Below are 12,321 nucleotides of genomic sequence, written 5' to 3' on the forward strand. Positions count from 1 at the left end.
ATCCCTGGAGGTGTTCAAGGCCAGGTTGGACGGGGCTTGGAGCAACCTGGGCTGGGGGGAGGTGTCCCTGCCCAGGGCAGGGTGGTGGACTAGATGATCTTTAAGGTCCCTTCCCACCCAGACCATCCTATGAACTTTTCTTCAAACTAACTTTTTTCCTCGGTTTCTTCTTGGTCCAAATGATAGTGGTATCAGACTGAATTGGGAAAGAATGCTTATGTTTTGTATTAGCCATTGATGTGGTCATCACGTGTAATTCCACGCTTCCTTTTTCAGTTGACATCAAAACATCGGGTCTCCTGATACTCATCCGTGAGCTGCTTCTGGTTATTGCCCAGGAGTGAAGCAAATCAGGGACTCCTCCCAATCCTGATGTTATCCTAGAAGTGCATTTCTGTTGCCACTTAGGGATTGTAGAAGTAGCACGTGGTCTTAGCTTTGTGTTTTCTTTTTAAATAAAATAGAAACATCCTCCTGAATGGAGATGTCTTGCCTCCAGCTCAGTTTTCAGGCCAAACAAAATACGGTGTTTCGAAAGCTCGCGCAGGTTCATTCTCGTGACAGTAGTGCCTGGGGGGTGGTTTCTGTCTTCTGAGGGATTTTAACTAAATGCGAGTTGACTTATCTTTCCAGCTGTTGACAAGTTTTAGCTGATGGGTTGTGTCATTGTTGAAAACAGACTCCCTTCAGGATAAACTTCAGGGCTGATTCTGTCTTAGGCTTCTCTCTTCACCTAGTAACGTGACCTTAACTAATAAATATTAAACTGATTTCTACAGCCAAGACTGCTTTAAAGTACCTATCCTAGAGCAGGTGGTAACCCAGTTCTCTCCAGGAGCATTCAGAAGTGTTCTTGAACATTTCCTCTATGGAAGAAGCTCCCTTTTTGTTTCTTGCCTGCCAAACGTTCATCATGGAGGACCCCAACACCTAGTCCCGTAACTTTTTTCCAGCAAGTTTCATATATAATTTGGTCAGATTGAAGATGGGGGGTTTTGGCAGGAACATGTATTTGCAGCATCTGTCTGCCTATGTCTTGCCTGTGAAAGGCATTGCTGTTCCATCTCTCTGTGATTTATATTTTTGGTTATTCGCTGCTTCTGCACACTGCATAGGAGACATCCTCATCTTGAATTTCCCAAAGGCAGAAATCTGCTTATAATATACTTTTCTGAACACATCTTCGCCTAGGATTCTCGCTCGTATTTGGCAGATTGGTTTTGTTCCATCTAAAGAACAAGAGTGGCAATAATTTTATGGTAGTTTATTTTGTTCAGAACAGCTTGTGTTAGAAAGCATTAGTATATTCCAGAAACTTATTGAAAATACTGGAAGAGACAGTGAAGCGATATCTACAGTGCGGCAAACAGGCTGAACCCCAAACCTGCTTACTTGGACTGTTGTGCACTGAAATATGGGACTGTCACAGGAGTCACTTCTGCTTTGGCTGTTCCCAGCTCAGTGGGTGGGGAGTGCTGGGCTGGCTTCTTGCCCTCTGCTTTTCAAAGATCTGGTCTTCTCCATTTTGCTGTTCTCTAACATTTCCTTACTGGTCTTTTTATGTGTTAAGCCCACATGTGGAAACAGTAGTGATCCATCCAGTGTGCTCCTTCTAGTTTTCTGCAGAGTTATTTTCCCTCCAGGCTCACAGAGGGGATTGACAAAGATTATTTTGCCTGTTGCGATGAGAAGACCAGACCCCATTGATTTTTTTTTTTCAGCAGCAGTAGTCTGTTGTACAAGTATTTGGTTGGTGACCAAGCTATAGCAGCTACTTGTTTGATTTGCAATTTAAGAATGCTTCAATGTACTCCTAATCCAAACACAGATAAAATCCAGAGTGAAACAATCTGGAAGGGATGGGTCGTATTCAGTATATAAAAATAAATTCTACTTATCATTTGCTTTTGATTCTTAAATTTCATCAATAAAAAATATCTGTTGGTCTTTGCTTGTCACTAATACAGATGTTTGGAGAAGGTGAATACTAAAATACATATTCTAAACTTTGATAGACATCGGTGTACATGTCAATTGTCTTCCAGATACTTGGCTTACCGCAATTTCATGATTGACACCTATCGCTTAAACCCTCAAGAGTACTTGACCAGCACTGCCTGCAGAAGGAATCTGACTGGAGATGTGTGTGCCGTCATGAGGTAAGAGCCACGGGTCTTCCAGCCGCTGCCTTTGCTTTAACAAGAGGAAATAGGAGCTGCATTAGAAACGGAAGTGCTGCAGTGTGACAGCACAGGGGTGGACAATAGCCATCGCGCTGTTGATCAGCTTCTTCAGTAACCAGATCACTTTATACTATTCTTTAGTTAGAATGCTCTGCTTGCTGAACCATGCCTACAGAGTTTGGATCTTAACTTGTGAGTGTTTAGGTTCTACCCTGTAAGTATGTGGAGTGTTTTGAGAAATTGCAGTTTTGCAACTCAGTTATGTCAGTTTTATGGTTGTGCAGCCCTCACAGTCCGTACGCTGTCTGCACATGGCTCCATGTGTGCAGCCCTAGCTTTGCTTTGCCTGTGTCCTTAATTAAGTAATTTCCTGTTATCTATAACCAAAAATGTCACGTTTTGTTTTATACAACATGCTGAAGTGCAGTCAAGTCCGCACAAAGCTCGTGCGATGTGATTTGTATTGCTATTCATGATTAGTGAAGGGTAATAGAAGATTCTGGATCTTTCTTCGATCCAGAAACAAACTTCTTCCTTTGCTGTCTCCTTTTCTGCGATCCCGAGCACAAGCAAAGCTTTCGTTCTGAAGGTTGTCATGTGTCACGTTGTTTCACAGAGTACATGCTTTCCTGGAGCAGTGGGGTCTCATTAACTACCAAGTGGACCCAGAAAGCCGTCCCATGGCAATGGGCCCTCCTCCTACTCCTCACTTCAACGTGTTGGCTGATACGCCCTCTGGACTGATGCCTCTCCATATCCGCACTCCACAGGTGAGCCGCACAGCTCGCACTAATGTGTCTCTGCTTTAGCTCCAGCCAGTGTCATTTAACATCTCAGTAGAATAACTTGTGCACGAGTTGATGAAATGTTCCTCTTTTTTGTCCATCTAGGTTGAGAGTTTCAGGTAGTTTGAATCTCTAGAACAGTTCTGCTAGCACTGTATGCAAGCGATGCTATGTAAAGTCATCTCTGCAGACTCATATTCAGCATCTTTGCTCCGTCCGTGTTCTGTTTAACATTGGTCTGAAAACCTTGAATAACTTTCAATTCCTGCCCCTCTCACCTTTCTCTTATAATGCTTGTTCACAGGTTCCAGCTGCTCAGCAGATGCTGAGTTTTCCTGAGAAAAACAAAGAGAAGCCTACTGATCTGCAGAACTTTGGACTTCGCACCGACATTTACTCAAAAAAGACTTTAGCAAAGGCAAGCATGGTGGCATTTTTTTCCCCTGCACCTTCTCTTAAAGTTTCTTCTCAAGCGTCCTCCGCTAGATGACACTGAGACGACTTATGTTACTCTGAACGTTCCAGTTTTAGATTTCTTCCATCGCGGTGTAGGACACTAAGATATCTGAGTTTGTAGAAATAAAGACCTGTACCTGTCCCAAGCCAGTCGATACTGTCATCTTCAGACACTGAACTCTTGTTATGTTATTGCATATTTTACCTGAATGGTTCAGAATCAACTAACCGTCCAATAATTCAATACAGAAACTGAGGTCTTTGAGGAGGGTCTTTAACTATCCTGTTTTCCAAGTCTGAGCAGGGTTTTCTAGACTGAGAGAACTAGAAAGTTGCTTAATTATAAAAGGTGTCACAAAACCTTTGCAGGGGCTGTTTTAGCCCTGTCATTGCAATGTGGTGTATTGGATAGTGAAAGTTTTGAGATATTATTGCCGTGATATCAGTAATTCCATAACCTGGCGCTTTTCGCTCCTGCTGCCTGATAGCTGCGGGTGTACCTGATAGTGCTTGGGGCTATTGCAGAAGAATACCAGTCTGGAAGTCTGCAGTGTTCTGCTGATTAGTGCCTCTCTCAGGCTGAGATCAGGCTAACTATGTAATTAGTTTCTGAAGTCGTGTTTGTTCTCTTAAGAGGTCATAACTATTTAAAAAAAAAAAAAAAAACCAACCAAAAAAACCAAACAACAAAACCAAAACGCAAGAGGTCAGGATTTATTTATAAAGCCTGATTCCATATCGTGTTTCATGGAGTGACTCTTTCACTTATTTTAGGGAGGTGTAAATATTCACCAAATTCATAAATCTTTTACTGGTTCTAGACCCCAACAAAAAACCCAAACAACAAAACCAAAACGCAAGAGGTCAGGATTTATTTATAAAGCCTGATTCCATATCGTGTTTCATGGAGTGACTCTTTCACTTATTTTAGGGAGGTGTAAATATTCACCAAATTCATAAATCTTTTACTGGTTCTAGACTCTGGTTCTGTTTACAAGCGTCTGTACCAATGAACTTGAGCAGATTTGTTTGCAGAAGTTGATTTCCCTTCTTGTTTTCTGTGTGGCAGTTGCTTTTTTGGCTGTTCATACCAGCCTGTTTGAGAACCGATCAGCTGCTGGATGACTCACTTTGATTAATGTTCTCTCTGGGTTAATGATGTGTTTGAAATGCATCTTGAGATAGGACAGATTTATCTATCCTAAATACCCTTTCCCTTTTGGTGTGGTCTTGCACAGAGACATCCAATCTAGATACGGTTCTTTCATAAGCGGGTGACAAGCTGCTTTTGTCTTTATTTGACATGTAATGGATTAGGGTGTTTGGTAATCATGGAAGGGGAAGTTTTCACCAAAAGTTTTGTAACTTTTAGGAAATTTCAGGAATTAACCACGAGGTATAGATTTGGGAGCAGCAACCCTTGGAGCAAGTGATGGCTAAATATGCAGATTATCTTGCTGTAGTTACTCTGTCTTTTCAGATATCTCATCTCACATGGGAAGATTTAGTATTCATTTACTGAGTTACTGATGAACTTTTAGCTAGATGAACTGTTTTTTCTGGACCAGCGTGCACCTTATGCAGTGTGGCCCATCTGCCTCGGAAGCAGAGGTTTAATGGCGACTAAAGTTAGGTTGACATAAGCCCTGTTTCCTTGAGAAAGGCGCCCTTTAAGCTGAGAGAATCCCAAGTTTGCCTGAATCGAGTAATAGAGTCTCCTCAAGGACCAGCACCCTCCTTCGGCTGTACGGCAGCTGATGAGGGGGTTAGAGATTCCCCCGCGCCTGTCGGCTGCCCCTGTCCTTTGGTGTGAGCTGTAGAACGCGTTGTGTAAACTACCCTGTTCTTGGCTAATTAAGCCAAAGTCAAGCTGACCAGAATGTCATCAGCACTCCTACGGGTCTTTATGATTCAGAAAAATCCTCTTTTCTGTTTGCTGGATGTGCAAGCAAAGATAGCTGGAAGCCAGGAGAGAAAAAAGTACCAAATGACTTAGCTTTAGCTTGGACTAAAAGAGGAGTTGCAGGTTCTCCTAGAGGTGTTGGGGAGGTGGGATCCGTAACCCCCAGCCTCCGCAGAGACTGCGGGAATGTCCCCCTCAGCTACGTGAGTGAATCACATGAATGGAACCACTGTGCGAGATAACCAGGGGTTGGTTAGCTGTAGTCGGAAGGTCGTGAAAGGTACATGTTTGAGTAGATTAAATAACAGATTCTTCCCCTTTCCTTTCTAATGTTTTCTTCTAAAAAGTTCTGTGCAAAAAGACCTGTATTTCACTTTTTTTTTTTTTTTTTTTTTCTCCTCTGTCTTTTGTAGAGTAAAGGTGCGAGTGCTGGAAGAGAGTGGACAGAACAGGAGACGTTGCTGCTATTAGAAGTAAGTTCATGGAGGGTGGGGGCTAGGAAACTAAAACATGCAGGATATTACGTGCTTTAAAAAATCTACATATATGTTAATAATTTTTTTTTGAAGTAGAGTTAGATGGCAACTGCGTGCTTTTACAGAAACTGGGATGGCGAAGCAGAGTTTATACTGGGAAGCAGTCTCTTGAGACCCAACTGATGTAGCTGGAGGAGAGGGAGGGGTGGTTGAGTTATCTGTGTATAAACCGCTGCCTTTGTCTGTTGTGGTTATGGCTTTTGAACTGGTTAAAGGTTACAGCTCTCCCTCCAAAACATACCTCTTTATTTGACCATCATGGCTACAAGAATGGCTACTAAAAAGAGATGGCACTGGAGGAGCTCCGCGTACTTTAAGGTTCAATTCTGTCTGATTTGTATCTGCGAACCAGAAATTCAGTGTTTAAGAACATTTGCATCAACTCAAGAAGAGATCGTGCAGAGAGGTCTTTTCATTACCAGAGGTAACTAGCAGTATGAAATAAATGCCCTTCAAGTAATGGTTTACCTGCCACTAAGGTAAATATTTTGAAATTCTGATAAATGTAAAGCTGTCTGGCTGTGCCATAGCACGTTAAGGGAAACCGCTAGTTTTTGAAGTTAAAAAATAGTTAACAAACAGATGAGTTAGTTTCCTGTCTTCTGCCACTAAGAAGGGAGGCTCTTCATTTGGTAGCTCTTTAATCCCATACATCTACTCAGTCCTTTTCCCACACAGCTGCACTCGCTGTACTCTTTTTCTGGAAGTCTACAAGAAATATATACGAGATGACTCAAATCACATCGCTACTGTAAAAATGAGGTCAAAGAACTATTAGCATGCTAGAATCCGGTCTTTGTCCTCAGATTGCTTAGTCTGATGCTCTCGAGCCACGTGGTAATTGTCAGGTCTCTTGGAGTTGCAGTCTGGGGTGCAAACCATCACATGGGGTGCGCTGCAGCAGTACGTTCCGGTCTTTCACACTCACATCAAGGCAGTGTTGTGTTTCATAGCGCTTCGTCAGAAGGAGAATCTCGGTGGCCTGAAATAATGAATGTGCTGCCGCTTCCTATAAAGAAATTATCATCTACCTAGCTTTCTTTTACAGGAACGTTTTCTTGATGTAGAGGTTGGGTGGTTGATTTTTTTTGCCTTTTAGGTAATTGAGGGTTCAGTGTAAGAATTCCGGTTTGGGGGGATGCGTGTGTTTGGTTTTACTTGCAGAGAGCGCTTAAACCAGACTGCAATTGCGTGATTGTTCTGGCTTTTTTGTCTTTACATGTGTCAGTAAACCCATTGAGAAGTTAATTTCATAAGGAAAATCTTGGACAATGGATCTCGACAGTGCTTGACGGTCCTGAACAATACTCAACTTCTGTGTGGCGTCTTTTCTGAGCCAAAGTGCCTACTCAGCAGCGTACTGTGGTTCACCCTTCACAGATACGGAAGTGTGGTCATCAAATAGCCAATAGAGTTTTTTTTTAAATTTTTTTTTAATGATAGGTTGATACGCTCTGTTTAGCTGATATTTTTCTATTGGCATGTGGAAAAATTTTGCTTATGGGGTGAAAACAGCTCAGATGGCTTTCATGGCATTCCTTTATGGAGAAACAAGACTAATATCTTGATACATCGGCTTCTTCGCTTATTAGTGTTAGTATTTAAAATTCATTCTTCTGTATGTTTGTATCTTGTGGTTGCACATAGGAAGGAATAGCCTAATGAAATAATCCAGATGACACTTTCTTCTTTGTTTTAAAAAAACAAACCAAAAACCCCCTAAGTCTTGCGGTTACCATTTTATCTAATGTGAGTTTAAATTAATAATGGTTTTGTTCTTTATTCTTCATGGATTTAACCTATGAATAAATCAGTAAAGAGTATATCAGTTCAAGCATAAGTAATTCAGCTATAACAAGCCAGCTCAGTCCAATTAAATCCTCAGGGTAGCTTTGGGCAAATATATATGCAGTGAAGTTCCAAAGAATAAATCTTATCTAAAATAATTATTGTCCTTCCGCCTGTTGACCGAATGAACCGGGGGGAGGAAATACTGTTTCCCTCCCAGAATCATCTTCCCTGCCACGCTGCTGCTCCGTATCTCCATGGAGCACTATTCTTGCATAGTTAAGTGCATTTTCAACTATTTATAGTAAAGACAACTATTGTGAGAGATAGTTTGTCTAGCAGAAAAATAACAAGCAATGAAGGAGAATGAGCAAAAAACAAACCCAAAACCCCTCCATGGCCATGAAGAGCAAAGCTGATCTAATATGCCGGCGTGATTAAAAATGGATAGACAGTGACACATAACTTAGAGCACTGAGATGGCATGGAAAGGGAAACGAAGGTTGAATGTTGAATAAATATTTCCCTGTGAGTATGACCTGGTGAACTAAGCAGTTTCTCATTTCTTTAGACGCTTGGGCAAGATCAGACGGAGGTCAGGAGAACGGTTCGTAAGCAGTTAGGGGCTGTTGATTCCTGCGGTGTGGACCAGGCTGTCCGATGGAGTCTGCCCTTTGTTCATTCCCCAACCAACTCGCTCTTTCCATTGAGCTTTCAAAACCCTTCATGTTGTCTCGCCTCCTGGTCTTCAACAGTTCCTGTATTGTTCTTCCCGTCCAGCTAAGCTCTGCTGGAGCAGAGTGTTCCCGTAGTCTGCCCAGCGAATCTTACACCTACTGTTTCGAGGGAGGGTTCCCTCAAAAGACCCTTTTCTTCCCACCCAGTATATCTGGAGGTATACTGGGGTTTTCTTCCCTGCTCCCCACCCAATTAAGGGCAGTGAGAGGTAGCTTTGAGAGACAGAAACGTAAAACTTCAGCCAGGTAAGGCTTAAATCGCTTTCAGATCAGGGGGCTAAAAAGCTCCACGCGTTGCAGGCAACTTGGTCCTTTTTCTCTGTTTTTTTTTTTTTTTTTCAGTGCATGTGCGATTTCGAACACTCCCAGCTTTAACTCCTCTGTCCTTTTCCTTACTCTACTTCTACATCTTTGAAAGTGTTATTCAGCTCACGTTTTTTCCCCTGACTGACCTTCACCCTCCATGTCATGCCCCAGGGCCCCCTTCAGGTAGTTTATTTTGTCTTGGAAGAATTCGCATAGTGTTTTTTTGCAGCTAAAACATAAGCCAAAACACTTTTCCTCCAGAATTGCTGTGAAGAAAACGGTATGTTCAGGAACTCCTGGATTTTTTAAAAAATGTTTTAGGGTTGATGAAAAAGACTGGTTTACGTATAGTCCTGCAGGTGAATAAGGGGAGACCGTAGAGCCCCTTCCAGTGCCTAAAGGGGCTCCAGGAGAGCTGGGGAGGGACTCTGGATCAGGGAGGGGAGCCGTGGGACGAGGGGGAACGGTTTGACACTGAAAGAGGGGAGATTGAGATGAGATATTTGGAAGAACTTCTTGGCTGTGCGGGTGGTGAGCCCCTGGGGCAGGTTGCCTGGAGAAGCTGTGGCTGCCCCATCCCTGGAGGTGTTGAAGGCCAGGTTGGACGGGGCTTGGAGCAACCTGGGCTGGTGGGAGGTGTCCCTGCCCAGGGCAGCGGGGTGGGAACTGGATGGTCTTTAAGGTCCCTTCCAACCCAACCCATTCTGTGATTCTATGAATGTCTTCTGAATGCACAACCTTCAGATATAGATATAGATAAAACTTGTTATGTGGAAGTGTCCCTTCCCAGATTGAGGACCATGAGCTGTGAGCACTGCAGAAGTGAGTTACTGTTGTTTGTTGTAGGGTAAGCATAGTGTAAGTGGGGAAAAAAGAAAAAAAAAAAGCTTGACTTCTTGGCCAAAAATGTAATGAAAATGGGATCTGCAACTCAAACAGATAAATAGGAAGGTGTTTACCACCCTTGCTCAGGCCTCTAGTATTACTATTTTCAGAAGTCCTTACCCTCAGTAAGTTCGCGGATGACACTAAGCTGGGTGGGCGTGTTGATCTGCTGGAGGGCAGGACGGCTCTGCAGAGGGATCTGGCCAGGCTGGACCGATGGGCTGATGCCAACGGTATGAGGTTCAACCAGGCCAAGTGCCGGGTCCTGCACCTGGGTCACACCAACCCCGTGCAGTGCTACAGGATTGGGGCGGACTGGCTGGAAAGCTGCCCCATGGAAAAGGACCTGGGGGTGTTGGTGGACAGCAGCTGAACATGAGCCGGCAGTGTGCCCAGGTGGCCAAGAAGGCCAACGGCAACCTGGCCTGTATTAGGAGCAGTGTGGTGAGCAGGACTGGGGAAGTGACCATGCCCCTGTACTGGGCACTGGTGAGGCCCCACCTCGAGTGCTGTGTTCAGTTTTGGGCCCCTCACGACAAGAACATTGAGGGGTTGGAGTGTGTCCAGAGAAGGGCAACGGAGCTGTGAGGGGTCTGGAGGACACGACTTCTGAGGAACGACGGAGGGAACTGGGGGTGTTTATCCTGGAGAAGAGGAGGCTGAGGGGGGACCTTATCACCCTCTACAACTACCTGAAAGGAGGGGGGAGAGGGGTGGGGGCTGACCTTTTCTCCCTGGTGACAAGTGATAGGACAAGAGGAAATGGGCTCAAGTTATGTCAGACGAGGTGTAGACTGGATATCAGGAAACATTTTTTCACTGCAAGGGTTATCAAACATTGGAAGAGGCTGCCCAGGGAAGGGGAGGATTCGCCATCCCTGGGGGTGGTTAAAAAAAGGGCAGATGTGGTACTTGGGGACGTGGTTGAGAGGTGGTTTTGTCAGGGTAGGTTAATGGTTGGGCTTGATGATCTTAAAGGTTCCTGCCAACCTCAGCGATTCTATTCTGTGATTCTGTGGCTTCTGATATGCCTTTCAGTTGTCGATCCCAGTTTCATTTTCAGGTTTAACATATTTGGCTGAGAAGTCACGCTGCTTTCTCTTCTGCTAGGTGACTGGGCCATTAGTGATGTCAGAAACGTGAAATTTGACAGTTCGGGATACTTCAGCTCTCATTGCTTGCTGTCCAAATGCTTAAACAACTAAAACAGTTTTCAGGAGAAAAGAAAACAAAACTTGTTAATGGATAATACTCTATGAGGGTACCACTGTGGGTTTTTACATTTGACAGTTCGGGATACTTCAGGATACTTCAGCTCTCACTGCTTGCTGTCCAAATGCTTAAACGACTAAAATAAACAGTTTTCAGGGGAAAAGAAAACAAAACTTGTTAATGAATAATATTCTATGAGGGTACCACTGTGGGTTTTTACAGTACTGTTTTGTTTGTTTTTAAAAAAACAGCGCAGAGACTGTTGGGCTTGATGATCTTAAAGGTCTTTTCCAACCGAAATAATTCTGTGATTCTATTCTATGACTTCAGTAGCTCATTGTCATTGAATTATTTTCTTGAGACTTTTCTTCAGTAACTTTAGAACGACTGAAATTCTGAGTTATAAAATCGTTGATTTAATCTGGAAGTTCCTACTTTATCAGGTGGCTTATCTACATAATAATGACTTGTTAACCCGAATGCTTAACAAAAATCAGACTGGTTACCAGTTGCGGGAGAACTGATCTTTTCTGACTTCATGATACGGAATGTATTTTCCTCTTTGTTCCCCTGGTATATTGGTTTGATGCTGTTTCACTTTCATAACATCTGTTGGATCTAAAAACTCACCATCATAGGTGGTACACGTGTGTGAAATGAAGACTGTTCCTGCCCCACGGAGCTTCATGTGTTTAGACATAAATGAGAGGACACAAGAGTGCCCTCAGGGGGAGTGGTTATGGGAATGAAAAGAATTGGTGAGACTCGTAGGATAAGCAGACTCGCTTCTTTGTAAAGCTTTTCATGTGAAAGCAAAATGGGGAAACGTTAACTATGCAAATCTTATTAGTAAATCCCAAATCTTCTGGCAGTTCTTTTTGATGCAGTAACAGCACAAAACTCACGTGATGATCCCTGTGGTTTAAATTTACCTGATGTCCAAGTGAGATCGTCGTGTTTCTTCTGCACAATAATTTTGCTACCAGAAAAAAATAGGATTTTAAATAGTTGCCCGATCCTGATTTATAGTTCCGTCGCCAAAATAACTACCATTGAAAATCCTTTTTTGCATAAAGTAGGGTTTTGGTTTTGTTTTTTTTTCCCTCCAGAGTAGCCATTGTATACACAAAGCTTTTCATCTTTTGCAGGCTCTGGAGATGTACAAAGATGACTGGAACAAAGTCTCGGAGCACGTTGGGAGCCGTACCCAAGATGAGTGCATTCTCCATTTTCTGAGACTCCCCATCGAAGACCCCTATTTGGAGAACTCCGACGCCTCCCTGGGCCCGCTGGCGTACCAGCCCGTACCTTTCAGCCAGTCGGGCAACCCAGTGATGAGTACCGTCGCTTTTCTGGCATCGGTGGTGGATCCCCGGGTGGCGTCTGCCGCAGCAAAGGCTGCCTTAGGTATGGGTTTGCCCCAGCGATGTTTCTCGCTTTCGCTCGACAACGTTGCTCGCTACTGAGCTCTGCTCTAAAAATCGATTGGTTCTGGAGTTTAAGGATGAGTAGTAAGTTGTAAAAACAAAT

General features: G+C 43.5%; 1 protein-coding gene across 1 annotated transcript in view; it reads left to right on the forward strand.

Moving 5' to 3' along the window:
- Positions 1–12,321, forward strand: part of SMARCC1 (SWI/SNF related, matrix associated, actin dependent regulator of chromatin, subfamily c, member 1) — a 91,064-nt gene that overhangs the window by 36,505 nt on the left and 42,238 nt on the right. Inside the window, exons 15-19 of the mRNA XM_009885686.1 lie at positions 2,046–2,159; positions 2,800–2,953; positions 3,273–3,386; positions 5,741–5,800; positions 11,940–12,198. Of these exons, the coding sequence (XP_009883988.1) occupies positions 2,046–2,159; positions 2,800–2,953; positions 3,273–3,386; positions 5,741–5,800; positions 11,940–12,198 (701 nt within the window). The remainder of the gene's footprint in view (positions 1–2,045; positions 2,160–2,799; positions 2,954–3,272; positions 3,387–5,740; positions 5,801–11,939; positions 12,199–12,321) is intronic.

This window comes from Charadrius vociferus, unplaced genomic scaffold (assembly GCF_000708025.1).
Source record: "Charadrius vociferus isolate BGI_N301 unplaced genomic scaffold, ASM70802v2 scaffold825, whole genome shotgun sequence".
Taxonomy (NCBI): Eukaryota; Metazoa; Chordata; class Aves; order Charadriiformes; family Charadriidae; genus Charadrius; species Charadrius vociferus.